Genomic DNA, 15,702 nt, shown 5'->3' with positions numbered 1-15,702 from the left:
AGTGCGCGTAACGTAACGTGAAGTATAAGCTTGACACATGCCACCATGGCATGGACGAGGAACTGTCATCATCAGCTGTCAGAGGATGGGGTAAACAATCGAAAACTACATAAAAAATATATAATTTAAGCCATAAAATGTATTAAAGTACTGAAATAAATCTGATTTAAATTGTTATTATTACAATACAAAAATCTTTTAAAATTCTATGTTATGACATTAATTATTGCTAACATTTGAACAAAAAAATATCTACTTCGAAATAACTTATGGTATTTGAATGTACTTCACACTTGGCATTGGCACTTGTTGAACTGAAGTGAACTTTGGAATTGAGTTCTTTTCATAAGTTTTTCTAGTTTATTTGAATAATTATTTACAATGAATCAATTTGGAGTAATAGCTCGAAACTTTTCGAGTTCCTCAGCTGTTCAAAGTGCAATTAAACATGTAACTGTGATCGGGGGAGGTTTGATGGGCTCCGGCATCGCTCAGGTAGGGTATTTAATTATTTATTACCCTCATCTAAAACACCCGAAATTCACAACCACTTTTTAGCTTTAATTTTGTAATGTTCCGATTATTACATAGGTACTACCATATCTAATAGGTGAACACGGCAGCTAACATTACACCATCCAATAAACAGGGTCCCTATTGCCTACTTAGGTTAGAGAAGTAACAGACAAGTACACATTTAGACACAGCGGCATTAAAACCTTTCCTAAAAAAATCATAATGTCAATTCATTATGGTACAGGTGGCAGCTCAGGCAGGTCAAAATGTGACCCTAGTGGATGTCAGCTCCGATGTCCTGGCCAAGTCCCAGAAGTCCATTGGCAACAACCTCGGCAGAGTCGCCAAGAAGATGTACAAAGACAACCCCAAGGAAGGAGAGAAGTTTGTTGCGGAAGCACTCGGCCGCATCAAGACGGCCACTGACCCCGTGGAGGCGGCCAAGGCCACTGACCTGATTGTGGAGGCCATTGTGGAGAACCTGCAAGTCAAACACAAGCTGTTCAGCCAGCTTGATGCTGTGAGTACTATTGAGAGTTATGAATGCTATGATCCAATTTATGTGCATGTGGTAACTGCTTGAATTCACTTTTTATGTGATGTGGCAAGAATGTACCTATAAAATAAGAACTCTCATAGTTTAATAAATAAAACCTGAACTGAAATATTGTGGTACTCACTGTTTATTAATTTAATTGCAGGCGGCACCAGCTCACACTATTTTTGCATCCAACACTTCATCACTTTCTATCAATGAAATAGCATCAGCAGTGAAGAGGAAAGACAAGTAAGTTGAGTAAGAAATCATAAATGAAACATTAAAAGAGTTGGTGGTTAAAATACTGTAGTAGCCCCTAGATTCAGTAAATTGGTTTGCTTTTAAAAATCACTCATGTAGGGCCCTATTTATCGGATAGTGAAAGATTCAAGAATTATTTTAAATTAATTTTAACACCTTGTTAAATCTTTTCACACTATTATCAGTACATTCTTCTCCCATTGTCATTAAAATGCTGAGGCACAGATAATACAAGACTGTGGTAAAGGGTACCTTCTACCATTATTAGTTACAGTAACAAACAGCTCATTGTAATCTTTGTTATGGAAATGCTAAGAAGATAGAGTATTCTTGGGCATGATACAATAGATTTTTCACGGTAGTTAAAGACGCCATATAACTACTTAGCTATAATAGGTATTTAACATACAAAGAATCTAAAATGGTTAGAAAGTTCTTCAATAACTCCCAACCACCCTTCCCTCTCAGATTCGGCGGCCTCCACTTCTTCAACCCAGTACCCGTCATGAAACTCCTCGAGGTCATCCGCGGGGCGGACACCTCTGACATGACGTACCAGACCATGATGCAGTGGGGCAAGGAGGTGGGCAAGACCTGCATCACGTGTAAGGACACGCCCGGGTTCGTGGTCAACCGCCTGCTGGTGCCGTATGTAGCTGAGGCCATCAGGCTGTATGAGAGAGGTGAGCGCCGAATTAGAGTCGATTTTCATTGCTCGGCGGTTAAGAAAAACCTACCCTTGGCCAGAGTATATGATTAGGTACCATATATGATTTACCTACTTTATTCATGAATCTAATCAAGACATAACATTGGAAATTATACAATGCGCGGGTGTTAGACATGTGTATTCCATAAATAAATAAATACCTTCAGTTATCCAGGCTGGCATGAAGACTTAGCGTGGGTTGAAAACAAATCTGATAAAATCATGCTGGAGCACTCAGCACACGCAATAATCCTTTTTCTAAATATTATTATGTACATAAATTTAATGGCTATCTACTGGTAGGCATATTTAACCACAAAACCCACTACTAAATATAAGTATTAAGGAATAGACGAGGAGAGGCTACCACCAGAAGACCGAATTACCTACATCCTAAATCGAGCTGAAACTACCCTGCACAAATTACATTATATCTACCCGCATCTGCAGGTAAAACTACCCTTCAAAAATTATATTAACTGCAATATACCCTAATTTTTTTAATCTAATTTAGCACAACAAAGTCTGTAGTTCACTATGCAGTGTGACTTGAAGTAGACCATTTTTGGTGTATGGCGGACCTAACCTACATTTACAATTAATACACTATACAATACAGTCATGCATATATTTAACCTAAACCATGTCCACCCCAGGCGACGCATCAGCACGCGACATCGACATAGCCATGAAGCTGGGCGCCGGCTACCCGATGGGCCCGCTCGAGCTCGCCGACTACGTGGGGCTCGACACCAACAAGTTCATCCTCGACGGCTGGCACAAGAAGTACCCGCAGGAACAGCTGTTCAAACCCATCCCGCTGCTCAACAAACTCGTTTCAGAGGGAAAGTTGGGGATCAAGAGCGGAGAGGGCATCTACAAGTATGACAAGAAATAAGTTTTAGGGGGAGTAAGGTTAAGAGGAAAGTGAATTATGAGATTTTTTAAATGAAGTTGTTTTTGGGTAGAATCATGTACAGATATTATGTTTTGAAAGATTTAATATGTATACTGTGTAATCAAGTTGGTAAATATACTCAGTTGTGAATGTATTTGATAATACATGTTGTTTTTTTAATACAAGGACCCCAATGATTGACTAATGTGTGGTTTTATCCAGTAGAGAGGACATAGAATGATAATAATAAATACAAACAGTACTATTGTTTTCTTCCACCTCACATCTGCAGAGAAACAATCCAATATGAAATAGAAAATTTATTCTTACTTACACTTAAAGACTTACATCTAATAGGATCTATTCAACAGTACTTAATCATAGTCATCATCTTCTCTCTTCCTCTTGAGGGCGCCAAGGTCATCGACCTCCATCTTGACGGAAGTGGAGGGGGAGGGGCCGGAAGTGACGCGCACCGCCGGCTTCGCCACTACCTGAGAACATTGCCATGCTCATAAGTATGGTGAGCTATATGAGACTTATGTACTTTTTCTAAGGACGACCGAATGGCGTAGTGGTTAGTGACCCTGACTACTGAGCCGATGGTCCCGGGTTCGATTCCCGGCTGGGGCAGATATTTGTTTAAACACAGATATTTGTTCTCGGGTCTTGGATGTGCCCGTAAAATGGCAATAGGCCCGCCCCCTATTACATTGGGACTAACATAACACTCTGGCGAAAAGTGGGTGCAGCAATGCACCTCTGCGTACCCCGCAAGGGAGTACATTAGTACAAGGCGTGAGTGCATGTTTTTTTACTTTTTGTAACTAAAATACCATCAATGTTTGAATGAATAAATCATGGTTTGTGAGCTTGACAAGATACAAAATAATACAAGTAGGTAGGTTCTTGAAAAAAAAAGATTTGTTAATTTACTGCTGATTGCAGGTACTTAATTTCTTACCTGCCTGACTCAAGGAAAGGCAAGTGAAAATATTACATTATCCATTTTGCAACAAACACAATAGGTACACTGTGTCCACAACGCTCTATCTCTCACTTCTTATGACTTATGATTAAAAAGTAATAAGAATTAAAGACAACAAAAAACTATAAATAATAGAAAACAAACCACCTCACCTTACTACCAGAAGTAAACTTGAGCACAGGCTTGGGCACCCCGGGCTTAGGCATATTGACAATGGGTGGGCGCTTCACCACCACATTGGGGGTTCCGGGCTTCGTCACCGTCTTCACCACAGGAGTGGGCGGCCCCATTGGCACCTTGGCCACCACCTTCTTGGCCACAGCTGCTTTTAGTTTGTAGTTGCAGCCTGATAGACAGTATCTGGAAACAGAAAATTAAATATTAAACTGAGGTAGATAAAAAAAATATAATACTATGGTTGGTTTTTGACCAAAAGAGCGAGTGTTTATGTGCTACTGTACATAATATACATTTTCATCTGAGTGCTCTCAGACTTCAACATCCAATCAGTAGCGTTAAATCAAGCCTAAAGAACATAAATACTTCCCTCATGCCCAATTATCTACCTATCCATATTGTAATAGAAAGCCCTCACCTGTCAGGAGGTAACCGCAAGCCGCAGTGGGGCTTGATGAGTGGCAGCGGGTTCACGTTCTTGACCCTCGCGATCTCCAGCAGTACCTCGCGCGGCGGCGGGCTCGTGAACGACTTGTCCAGCTGCATCTGAACCGCCAGTCTCACATCGTCCAGGTCTATGGCCTTTTTCTTCGAATGTGCAGCGAAGACGCGGGCGTCGTCCAGCACTGACGTCACGTAGCGGTACGTGAACTCGAGCAGCTGGTTCACGACGCGGGGCTCGTGGTCCGTGATGCCGACTTCCTTCATGATAGACATGATTACTTGAGCATCTTTCGGGAGATGTTTTGTTTGGTTGTTCGACTTTGACTTGTCCACTTTGTCCCCCATTTTTAGGTAGGGTTGGTGGCGGTAGGATGAACTATCTAGAGTTTTACTGAGTTTATCATCAGTTGTGCGTATCAATACAAACAATCACAAATAAAATTGAAATAAAAACTACAATAACCCAATAACAATACGCAAGTTTGACAGTTTAATGCACCACAGACCACAGTGCACAGAGCACAGCACAGAGAGTATCAATCTGTGACCGGAAATACGTTGCGGTGTTGCTGTACTGAAAATCTTTGTGAACATCAAGACCAGGATGCGACCCGTATAGACGTACTACGTACGTTAGGCTCAGAATAATAACAGTCTCACCTCACGCTTCGCTAAAATTCTTTGCTTGGCTCCACAGTGTAGGAGTGAAACTGTATATGGGGTGAAATTTCATCAGTGTACTTCCCGTACGCGGCCATCCGACCCCAGGGCTAGCCTGGCTAGGTAGAGAGTATCAGACAGCTGATATGATAATGACTACACCAAGGACTTTGTGTCTACACAAATACATAAATATGCGAATACATGGCAAATACCCAAGACCCTTGTTTGTATCTACGGCCGAGGCTTGAAACCGGGACCTTCAGCTTAGCAGTCAGGGTCACTTACCACTACACCATTCGGTCGTCATATGGGCCGGCACTAATGCTGAGGTAGGCTAGGTAGGTGGAGACGTTTCGGCTTTCCATTATTGATAGTAATGGCATTTACAAATAATGATTTACACTATCGCGCCTACTTTGTATCAGTCAGATTCTCCAGCCAACAAGTAAAGATCAGCGGGCTGATGATGATGATGAAGAATGAATTATTATTTTGTACCCATGCAGATCCAACCAGGTCCAACACGTGGGTTAAATAAAAAACAATTTATAATAACCATTTTGATTTTATTCAGTTAAAATATGAAATAACTTACGTGTACAGTAAAAATAAGGTTTTAGATAGTCATTGAAGTGAGTTCACGTATCCGTTTCGCTAGTGGGTAGTGATCAACATGGCGACTAACTTACTCTTGTTGCCAAGGCTCTAGGATATACATACTAAGATTACATTAATGTAATTTGTATTAGGTACATTAACATATTACAATGGACAATTTGGACGTACAGTTGTGAATTTTATCAAGTTTTTCTTTTAAATAGTCATTATAGATAAAATGGCCTTCATTTGTAAACGGAAAATAGCTTTCGTTTATCAATGAAGTCAAGAGGAAATTTATACTTATCTTTTGTTCCATTATGGTATATATTTTTGTCTCCATATTATTTACAAACCTTATTTATTTCATTTACGCTTTTGGATTAAATTATATATATTTTTTAGTTTTTTTTTTATACAAATCACACAGCAAGCCTCGGCCGAAAATGACTGAAATGGAACAAAAGAAAAGTAGCGGGAAAACTAACAAAAATAGATTGCTTATTACCGGGGTATACTTCTATTGCGTGAACTGTGATATGTTTTAACCCTACATAAATAAAAACGATGATATTCGCAGCTAGAAAGAAGTAGGAAATGTATTATTTGTATTATTGCTTTCATTCTGTCATCGTTTCTTGTCGGTGCCCGGTCTGCAACTCTACCGTCCAGCTTTTTACAACTTACTTGATAAATTGTGCTATTCTTTAAACAGCCCATTTCGACTACCATCATTCATTTGCATTCTTATAATATTATATCACCTATTATGTGAGGTTCCAAACAATATTCTAGAATGTTCCCCGCGCGTCGAGCGCCCGCCCCGTGTCTACCACAGGACTCTGCCTCGTGTCTACTACACGACTCCGTCTCGGCTGCGACGCGAGAGGAATCCTATAAAAGACTACTTATTCAATAATATACTTATTCCACTATTCTCATACAGAGTCAATACAATATCAACAACGTAATGACTAAGGCTACATACGAAAAACTATCAACATCACAAAATCCCGAAATACTAGGTTATATTGTTTAATGTTTACCACTAGAAATAATTATGAATTACATAAATATATGCTCTTAACGTCTCTATTGCAAATTCATTATTGTTATGGCAATATTTAAATGGCACTGAATTGTATGTATTGGTCAGATATTGGCTGTCGGAAGTCACAGGAGATGTAGTCAGTTATGGAGCAAGTCACACATACAGTAATAAAGTAGCCATTACAAAGATACATTTAAAAATTGCACATTAAAAAGAAATTCATAATAAAATACATAACAGCGGCGGTGACATTTGATTTCGAATCCAACAATGAGTTTACCGAAACATAATGTACACCATCGCTCTTAATGCATAACATAACCATCACATCTAGAACAAAAATAAAATAGTTAAAATCTAGATAAAGACCTACCAACCCGCAGTGGACCAGCGTGCTGGCAAACGGTCCAAGCTCGGGAAGATAGGAAGTTAGACCTTAAGAATAGAATACTAATTCATAATAACAATAAATAAGATCATAATCATAAAATTTAAAATCGTCCTACTGAAGGGAAAATTCACATTTATTTTAACACAAGGTAATTATCAATGTAAATTATTGTTCTCTTTAGCGTCTATGTTTCAATAATGATGCTACGTCAGTCCTCGGCGGCGCGCGGTCGCGGCAAGGCACTCCTACTTACAGTGGATCGGGGCACGAGCTACTCACTACTTGTGTACAAATATCTTTTTTATTTTTAATGAAAAATTACACTTTTTACTCGGTAAACACATACATGAGTGTTAACAATGCGGGAATACATTTCAAGTGATGGTAAAAAGTGGACTTTTGCAAAGCTTTATAACCATTTGTACAGCAAAGTTCCAGTTTTTGAAACGTTGTTTCTATTCAACGCAAGTACCTATCGAGGCCCGTTTCCTTATATAATTCATATTACAATTAACATGGGACTGCGGGGGGTAAGAAACGTAAATTCTGAGTTACCGTTGAAAAGGACCAACTGAATATAACTTATGCTACATCATAAGATTATTATAGGAAAATACTACGTCCTAGAAAAGAGGTTAACCGTTAAAAGCAACCTTCAAACAGCGCGTGTTCTATCCGCTCTATGCTCGCAAAATATCGACAAAATGTTCATAATTTTAATCATGGTTATAATATTTATCTGTAAAATACACCGCTCTGTTGGATAGCTGCTTTATGTGATCAAACAAATACATGTAGCTATAGAGTATACAAACTTACACAGACATCCTACGCTACCTCTCACGCTGGCAATATTACATTTGTATTATTATTCTATCATAATATTGTCTTTGAAAAATTCACTCTTTGTACAAAAGAAAAACACGGGCCGAAATCACTAGTAATTTTGCACTTGCATATATTTTTCACCGAGAAATTGCACATTTTCCAGAGACATTATTTACAAAGAGGGTGCAACTGCTAGCCTGTCGTCACAAATAGGTATTTTTTTCATAATAGATTTTCTCGCCGATTTTATAACAATTGATTTAATGAGAATCTGACGCGATCACCTGGTATAAGAAGACTGAAATCTTTCCGAGTCTTTACACTATATTCTGCAGGTTAAATTTCGGCCGTGAGTTCTGTTGAAACCTGAAAAAGAGAAAATTATATTTTTAATAATGTGATAAGCAGTCAACACCGGAAGTCCACACAAAACATAAAAATCGGCAAAGGAACTTTACTATCAGCCATCCTCAGTTTACTGAGCCCGGAAAAGATTCGACCACTAACAGCCATGTAATATTTCCCTACATTCATTTATCTGTCTAACAAACGTCATAGGACTCATGCTGTATTTTACAAAGCACAGACAAAACTAAAGTATCGCAACACGCACGACGTCACACTCTCTCCTACACAACTAGCTGGTAGTGTGAGTGGCACATACAATACAATACATATTATTTGCACCAAGAACAGCAATTACGACAAAACAAAACTTAAAAAATAAAACAGTACAAAGAGGCAGCCTTATTGGCAGCAATCTCTAGCACACAACCTTTGGATGGAAGAGAGTGAGTTTATATACCATTTTGATTGCACACATACCTATGTGGTGAGCGCGGGCTGCGGCGCGGGCGGCGGCTGCGGCGCGGGCGGCGGCGGCGGCGCGGAGTACTCGACCACCTCCTGGTAGATGAGCTGCTTCCACTGCTCCACCGTGTGCTCGCGCTCGTCCACCGAGTGGTCGTAGGCGGCTGGGGCCGGCTGCGGGGAGGCGGGGGGAGAGATTAATATGGGTTGGTTGGACCTAAGGGATCATCGGAGTGTCGCTGTGTCCTGGACACGATATTGACGTGTATTGACGCGAATACGGAGTGCAATGATAGGTAAATAAATATTAGTTAAACTTATTATTGATTGAAAATTTTGATTTAGCTTCTACTACCTAACTCACTTCGTTCGGCTCTTGGAGAAAATGCCAGTTTGGCTAGCCTCGCTTTACTCGACTCTCTAGATTTTAGGCAAAGTTGGGTTGTGTTGTATGGCTTCGCTTCGCTTGGCTATTTAGGGTTTAGGAAATTCAGAGTTGGTTTGTATTGCATCGCTTCGCTCGGCTCTCTAGATTTTAGGCAAAGTAGGGTTGTGTTGTATGGCCTCGCTTCGCTTGGCTCTTTAGGGTTTAGGAAATCAGTGTTGGTTTGTATAGCATCGCTTCACTCGGCTCTCTAGATTTTAGGCATAGCGAGGTTGAGTTGTAAGTCCTCGCTACTCTCGGCTCTCTGGTCAGGTTTTAGCGAATGCGGAACTGGTTTGTATTGCCTCACTTTTCTTGGCTCTCTAGGTTTTAGGCCATGCTCGCTTCGCTCCAAATCGGGCTCTTTTTATCCACAATGTAATAGTAACACAATGGTCACTCACAGCATTAACCTCCTGCTCGTCGTACCACACGTTGATGTAGGGGTGCAGGAGTGCGTCGTCCACGGAGATGCGGCGCTCCGGGTCCACCACCAGCATGTGAGAGAGAAGGTCGCGGGCTTGGGACGCCTGCGGAAAGATAATATTATAGAATAGAATAGAATATTGCTTTATTGAACACCACATAAATCAGACATACAAAAAACATATTATCATCATTTCGTCCCCACTGTTGGGCCACAGGTTTATTTCCAAAGGAATCATCATCAACATTACGTCCCCACTGCTGGGGTACAGGTCTATTCCCAATGACGGAAGGGTTTTAGGCCTAATCCACCATTCTGGCCTAGTGCCGGATGGTGGAAAAAAAATGTTATATGAGCTTGGCTGCGACAGCAGGTCGCGGGCTTGAGACGCCTGCGGAGAGGAATACCAGGTGAGGTAAGGAAATTATGAGTGCTGGCTGTTTGGAGGGAGCTTTGGTGGCTAAAAAGTTGGAGGTAGTTTACGTCGTATAAAATGAATTACGCACAAAGTTCTGAGGCTAAATACGGGAAAACAACTTGCCAAGATAGATGAGGAAGTTAGGTGAGTAAAGTTGACTATCAGAAGATGAGAACATGTTGTGTAAAGACCGTTGATATTGTAATACCACTCGTACTTTTAACTCCTTTAGATTCAGAGGAAAGGTAGAAAATGCTTTGAGGATAACATCGACCTTATTGTGTACAAAACAGGGCTCACCTTCAGTCGGTTGTGTTCGTTGGAGTCGCTCGGGAACAGGATGTCCGGGAACAGGCGGTCGAAGCTGTAGCCGGAGTAGCGCGGCCGGTTCTCGACCTTATTGTGTACACAACAGGGCTCACCTTCAGTCGGTTGTGTTCGTTGGAGTCGCTCGGGAACAGGATGTCCGGGAACAGGCGGTCGAAGCTGTAGCCGGAGTAGCGCGGCCGGTTCTCGACCTTATTGTGTACACAACAGGGCTCACCTTCAGTCGGTTGTGTTCGTTGGAGTCGCTCGGGAACAGGATGTCCGGGAACAGGCGGTCGAAGCTGTAGCCGGAGTAGCGCGGCCGGTTCTCGACCTTATTGTGTACACAACAGGGCTCACCTTCAGTCGGTTGTGTTCGTTGGAGTCGCTCGGGAACAGGATGTCCGGGAACAGGCGGTCGAAGCTGTAGCCGGAGTAGCGCGGCCGGTTCTCGACCTTATTGTGTACACAACAGGGCTCACCTTCAGTCGGTTGTGTTCGTTGGAGTCGCTCGGGAACAGGATGTCTGGGAACAGGCGGTCGAAGCTGTAGCCGGAGTAGCGCGGCCGGTTCTCGACCTTATTGTGTACACAACAGGGCTCACCTTCAGTCGGTTGTGTTCGTTGGAGTCGCTCGGGAACAGGATGTCCGGGAACAGGCGGTCGAAGCTGTAGCCGGAGACGCGGCCGGTTCTCGACCTTATTCTGTACACAACAGGGCTCACCTTCAGTCGGTTGTGTTCGTTGGAGTCGCTCGGGAACAGGATGTCCGGGAACAGGCGGTCGAAGCTGTAGCCGGAGTAGCGCGGCCGGTTCTCGACCTTATTGTGTACACAACAGGGCTCACCTTCAGTCGGTTGTGTTCGTTGGAGTCGCTCGGGAACAGGATGTCCGGGAACAGGCGGTCGAAGCTGTAGCCGGAGTAGCGCGGCCGGTTCTCGACCTTATTGTGTACACAACAGGGCTCACCTTCAGTCGGTTGTGTTCGTTGGAGTCGCTCGGGAACAGGATGTCCGGGAACAGGCGGTCGAAGCTGTAGCCGGAGTAGCGCGGCCGGTTCTCGACCTTATTGTGTACACAACAGGGCTCACCTTCAGTCGGTTGTGTTCGTTGGAGTCGCTCGGGAACAGGATGTCCGGGAACAGGCGGTCGAAGCTGTAGCCGGAGTAGCGCGGCCGGTTCTCCACGTAGTTGCGTACAGTCGGCTGCAGGCGCGCCATGAACGCGGCCGAGGGGGTGCCCAGTTGCTCTGTGGGGAGACGGGGGGTTAGAAGGGGTTATGGTGGCATAAGATGGGGTTTTGATGGCATAATAAGGGGTTATTAATATTAGATAATTAAGCATAATGAATGGTACTCTAGGTCATTAAGCACCAAAAATATGTAATATTATACCCAAAAGACAGTTTGTTACCTTTTAGTACATAAATAAATAAGAAGTGGATACTCTGGCATAAAAAGCCAATCCAATGATAATCATTATGTTTACAAAAATAGTAATAACATTTATGATTTGGCCCATAATAGGTACACGAGTTAAATTCAATATCAGTATGTCGAATCGATTCGACTTGCTGACAGGCTGTACACTGATAAAATTTCGGCATAATTGCTATAGGATATTTATCGAAGTTATTAAATTAGAAATAATGAACTCTAATTTTATGTCCTTTATGTTCAAATTGTATTATAATGCGTGTTATGCAGTATCAAATAAATGTATTTTCCTCCAAACGTCTTATTAAGCAAATACATGCATCAAATTAACATATTCCCTTCGAAGTCTGCCCAAAACTCACCAATAATCTTGTTCCACTGGTCGATGTGGTCGGTGCCCGGGAACAGCACGCCGCCGCGGATCATCTCGCCCATGATGCAGCCCACCGACCAGATGTCCACGTTCTCCGTGTAGCCCATGCCCAGGATCACCTGCGGGGGCGGAGGAAGGTAAAAGATTAGCTATACACTTTTGTTCCTTGTCAAATTAGCTATATAAAAAACTGTCATTATTTTAATAGGCAGTTTGTGAGTTTCACAAGATACAAAAGTGTACAGCTACTTTTGCAGCTGACTGTACAAATGGTCAAGGAGTTTCATTCGCAAATTTTTGCCCTTATAGTCCGTCCGTTCCCATGCTTGAGAGGTTTATTTAGAGATTTTGTCCAAATCGACCCGAGGCTTGGCCAAATGTTGGTAGATTTATTTTGACTTAAAAAAGAAATGGTAAAAACTCGTCGTCCAATAAATTGATTAATATGAGCTTGTGTAATGAAGTGTGCATCATTTTCATATAAAATACAAACGAGTGACTTTTGAGGTGCGCCCTTTGCTTTCCTTAACTTTAGTTGACAGTGGGTAAAAGTATCGAGATGTTTTGTAGTTTATGATGACTGATTATGATTATTAGATTATTGTCGTGCTCAAACATCGTCATATTAACTTATAAATTAAAAATATATATGAATTTATCATACTGACCTCAGGCGCGCGGTAGTATCTTGTCACGACGTAGGGCGTCATGGTGAAGTTGCTCCCCGCGGTGCGCGCGAGGCCAAAGTCCAGGATCTTCAGCGTGCAGTCGCTCTTCACCACGATGTTGGACGGCTTCAGGTCCTGGGAGGGGAGATCTAGTTAGTGTGTTGTCCGCTGGATGGCTGATTTGTTTATTTGTAAAGACAGACGTTTTTTGTTAATGACTAAAACAACAAGCTCAGCTCTAACTGTTGGTTGTTGATCAAGTGGAGATTTATTGCAAGAAATTTAAATTTATAAAATTCTTTAAAACTTAAATAAAGGTTTTTCGGGTAAGTAATACGAGGTATAAAAACGCATGGTATAACATTCACAAGGTATACGCCCATATGATATAAATTTATTAATTAATAACGATCACTGTGCATAACAAACGAAAGGCATAATTACTAAATACATAATTTTGTAAAGAATAACGTTCAAAAAGTATAATTTTAATTGATATATCGATTAAAATATATAACGTTTATAACATATATTGTTCACCGTATATACGAGTAATAACATTATGTATAATGAACAAAAAAATATATTATTATTGGAGCTATGTTGGGAGACGCTCCACTCCGCTTCGCTGCGCTCCGCTTTGCTTTTAACGAACATGTGCACCTAACACGCTCCTCCTCGCTTTGCTCGTCGTCGCACCTATCTTTAGGTTTTGGTACTAGGGGTTTTCACAGCATTATTATTATTGAAGCTATGTTGGGAGACGCTCCGCTCCGCTTCGCTGCGCTCCGCTTTGGTTTCGACGAACATGTGCACCTAACACGCTCCTCCTCGCTATGCTCGTCGTCGCACCTATCTTTAGGTTTTGGTACTAGGGATTTTCACAGCATTATTATTATTGAAGCTATGTTGGGAGACGCTCCGCTCCGCTTCGCTGCGCTCCGCTTTGGTTTCGACGAACATGTGCACCTAACACGCTCCTCCTCGCTTTGCTCGTCGTCGCACCTATCTTTAGGTTTTGGTGCTAGGGGGTTTGACGGCGTTGGGTAATTAAACACAGATTATGCGATATGAGAAGAACTTTATACAAAATTATAGTATATATTTTAATTGATATACGTAATGTATGTTATACGAATCGATATTAGTCCTCGTGAGTGTTAGTTATTTTGATATTATATGAAATGTACGATATACCAATTGAATCTTATACCTTATGAAAATATAGATTTTGTTGTTATACGTAACGTTCATTATATGTAGTGAACGTTATTAATGTGAAATTATACATTTCGTTTTTATACGTCGCAATACGCACCCAGGTTTTTCAGGTCTTTAAAAGTAAATGCACAACCACAATAAATTACCGACTTTAATTGGAGGGTCGGTAGACTTAGACTAAGGGCGTCTTGCACAACAAAGTTAAATAAAATTAAATCTATGACCTCTTGCTCTGACATTATACTGTCAGAGCAAGAGACAAACTATTTAATTTTATTTAACTTTGTTGTGCAAGACGCCCTAAGGAACATAAGTCATAATTCCCTTTCCAAGTCGTGACGAAACGTCAAAAGTTTAAGTCCATCAGTCGAGCCAAAATAATGCCATCCGCAAAAAGTAAAAAAAAATACTTTGGTCTGCGGACCTTTCAATTATTATCCTACATTATTTATCTAGCCAACAACACAATACCCACCCGATGAATAATCCCAGCCAGATGCAAGTGCTTAATCCCGCACAGCATCTGATACAGCAGGTAGCTCATGCGCTCGTGGTCCAGGTCCATCTGGATGACCTGGCACAGGTTGGCGTCCATCAGCTCCATCACCAGGTACACGTCCTGGAACTCCTCCTGGCACAGCTGGGGCGTGAACGCGTTAAGCAGACCGATTATCTGCAACAGAGCGCGTGGTGGGTGCGGCGCACGACGGGTTAACGGCGGGCGATTTGGTGTTGGGGTCGTGACATGATCTTATGGTAAATACACGTAAGTATACAGAACATTTTTTTCTTTCAGAAGATTCTTATATGTATAAGCGTGCTCTTCTTCTTCGAGGAAAGATTCAAGTGAGCTACGTGGGGTGGAAAACCCAGGTACCATATCAGAAGATATGGATTTTTATACATATTTTTGTTGATATATTTTAGTTTTCAGTATAAAATCAGTCTCAAATACACAGCCATAAGCTTGGTTTATGGTATTAGGCTGTAATTAATAGTACCATTCTCTAAAAAATAGGTATATTACTATCGGTTTCTGAAAGTACCCATTAGTACTTTGGTCGAAATTCGAAGTCGACACCAGCTATGACGTTATTAGAACCGGTTATGAAGTTTTAAAAAAAGAAAATCGTACTGTACGAAAATTGTGGCATGGCCGTAACTTTATAATTTTTAAGTTATCCAGAACACATAATTATAGCCTCATAAAACATATGTATGATAGAAAAGAGCCGATCATGCATAATTATGCCGAAATAGAAACTTCGTGGAAATTATTCATTAAAATGTCCACCACCGCCACCGCCTCTATCTCTCACCGCTAAGCTTATGAAAGCGTCAGACTTGTTAAAACTTGTCCAAGTAGTTACGCAATGTTAAATATTAGACTCCAACACCATATTTCCCTTGTGGTAACCAGTCATTTATTTGCATAGCTACAGCAGAGACGATTTAATAAGCCATATTTTATAGTTAAAATACGTTCTGTCTCTTTTACTCTGATCTGAAATGTATATATTTGCGTTCAAATATGCATTAAATGACTCTACTGTAGCTGG

At 41.3% G+C, this 15,702-nt stretch overlaps 3 protein-coding genes across 9 annotated transcripts in view; 1 reads left to right on the top strand and 2 right to left on the bottom strand.

Annotated features, from left to right (window-relative positions):
* Positions 1-335: 335 nt before the first annotated feature.
* LOC105384951 (hydroxyacyl-coenzyme A dehydrogenase, mitochondrial) lies at positions 336-3,086 on the top strand. The gene is made up of 5 exons (XM_038117196.2): positions 336-495; positions 761-1,036; positions 1,218-1,303; positions 1,784-1,998; positions 2,681-3,086. Exons 1-5 carry the CDS (start codon positions 382-384, stop codon positions 2,920-2,922), a joined length of 933 nt encoding a protein of 310 aa, XP_037973124.2. The 5' UTR covers positions 336-381; the 3' UTR covers positions 2,923-3,086.
* Positions 3,087-3,227: 141 nt separating this feature from the next.
* LOC105396362 (transcription initiation factor TFIID subunit 9) lies at positions 3,228-5,017 on the bottom strand. Its single transcript, XM_011568359.3, has 3 exons — positions 4,506-5,017; positions 4,063-4,270; positions 3,228-3,416 (listed from the first exon to the last, which is right to left on the bottom strand). The coding sequence occupies exons 1-3, from the start codon at positions 4,874-4,876 to the stop codon at positions 3,297-3,299; spliced, it is 699 nt and encodes a 232-aa protein (XP_011566661.2). The 5' UTR covers positions 4,877-5,017; the 3' UTR covers positions 3,228-3,296.
* Positions 5,018-5,739: 722 nt separating this feature from the next.
* The window catches only part of LOC105384949 (stress-activated protein kinase JNK), an 86,954-nt gene continuing 76,991 nt past the window's right edge, over positions 5,740-15,702 (bottom strand). For all 7 annotated transcript variants that reach the window (XM_048625953.1, XM_048625960.1, XM_048625962.1 and 4 more), the window contains 7 exons: positions 14,619-14,816; positions 12,923-13,057; positions 12,244-12,373; positions 11,537-11,694; positions 9,700-9,825; positions 8,887-9,045; positions 5,740-8,427 (listed from right to left, as the gene is read on the bottom strand). In XM_048625953.1, the coding sequence (XP_048481910.1) occupies positions 8,887-9,045; positions 9,700-9,825; positions 11,537-11,694; positions 12,244-12,373; positions 12,923-13,057; positions 14,619-14,816 (906 nt within the window). In that variant the 3' untranslated portion in view covers positions 5,740-8,427. The remainder of the gene's footprint in view (positions 8,428-8,886; positions 9,046-9,699; positions 9,826-11,536; positions 11,695-12,243; positions 12,374-12,922; positions 13,058-14,618; positions 14,817-15,702) is intronic.

The sequence above is a fragment of the Plutella xylostella genome, chromosome 3 (assembly GCF_932276165.1).
Source record: "Plutella xylostella chromosome 3, ilPluXylo3.1, whole genome shotgun sequence".
NCBI classification, from domain to species: domain Eukaryota; kingdom Metazoa; phylum Arthropoda; class Insecta; order Lepidoptera; family Plutellidae; genus Plutella; species Plutella xylostella.
The sequence above is the reverse complement of the archived record's forward strand: the minus strand, read 5'-3'. Positions and strand labels throughout refer to the sequence as shown.

Coding starts and splice junctions, on each gene's coding strand:
- LOC105384951 (XM_038117196.2), top strand. CDS start 382: ATGAATCAATTTGGAGTAATAGCTCGAAACTTTTCGAGTTCCTCAGCT. Junction 1,037..1,217: donor TGTTCAGCCAGCTTGATGCT/GTGAGTACTATT, acceptor ATTTAATTGCAG/GCGGCACCAGCTCACACTAT. Junction 1,999..2,680: donor CATCAGGCTGTATGAGAGAG/GTGAGCGCCGAA, acceptor TGTCCACCCCAG/GCGACGCATCAGCACGCGAC.
- LOC105396362 (XM_011568359.3), bottom strand. CDS start 4,876: ATGGGGGACAAAGTGGACAAGTCAAAGTCGAACAACCAAACAAAACAT. Junction 4,271..4,505: donor TTGCGGTTACCTCCTGACAG/GTGAGGGCTTTC, acceptor TTCTGTTTCCAG/ATACTGTCTATCAGGCTGCA. Junction 3,417..4,062: donor AGTTTACTTCTGGTAGTAAG/GTGAGGTGGTTT, acceptor CAATGTTCTCAG/GTAGTGGCGAAGCCGGCGGT.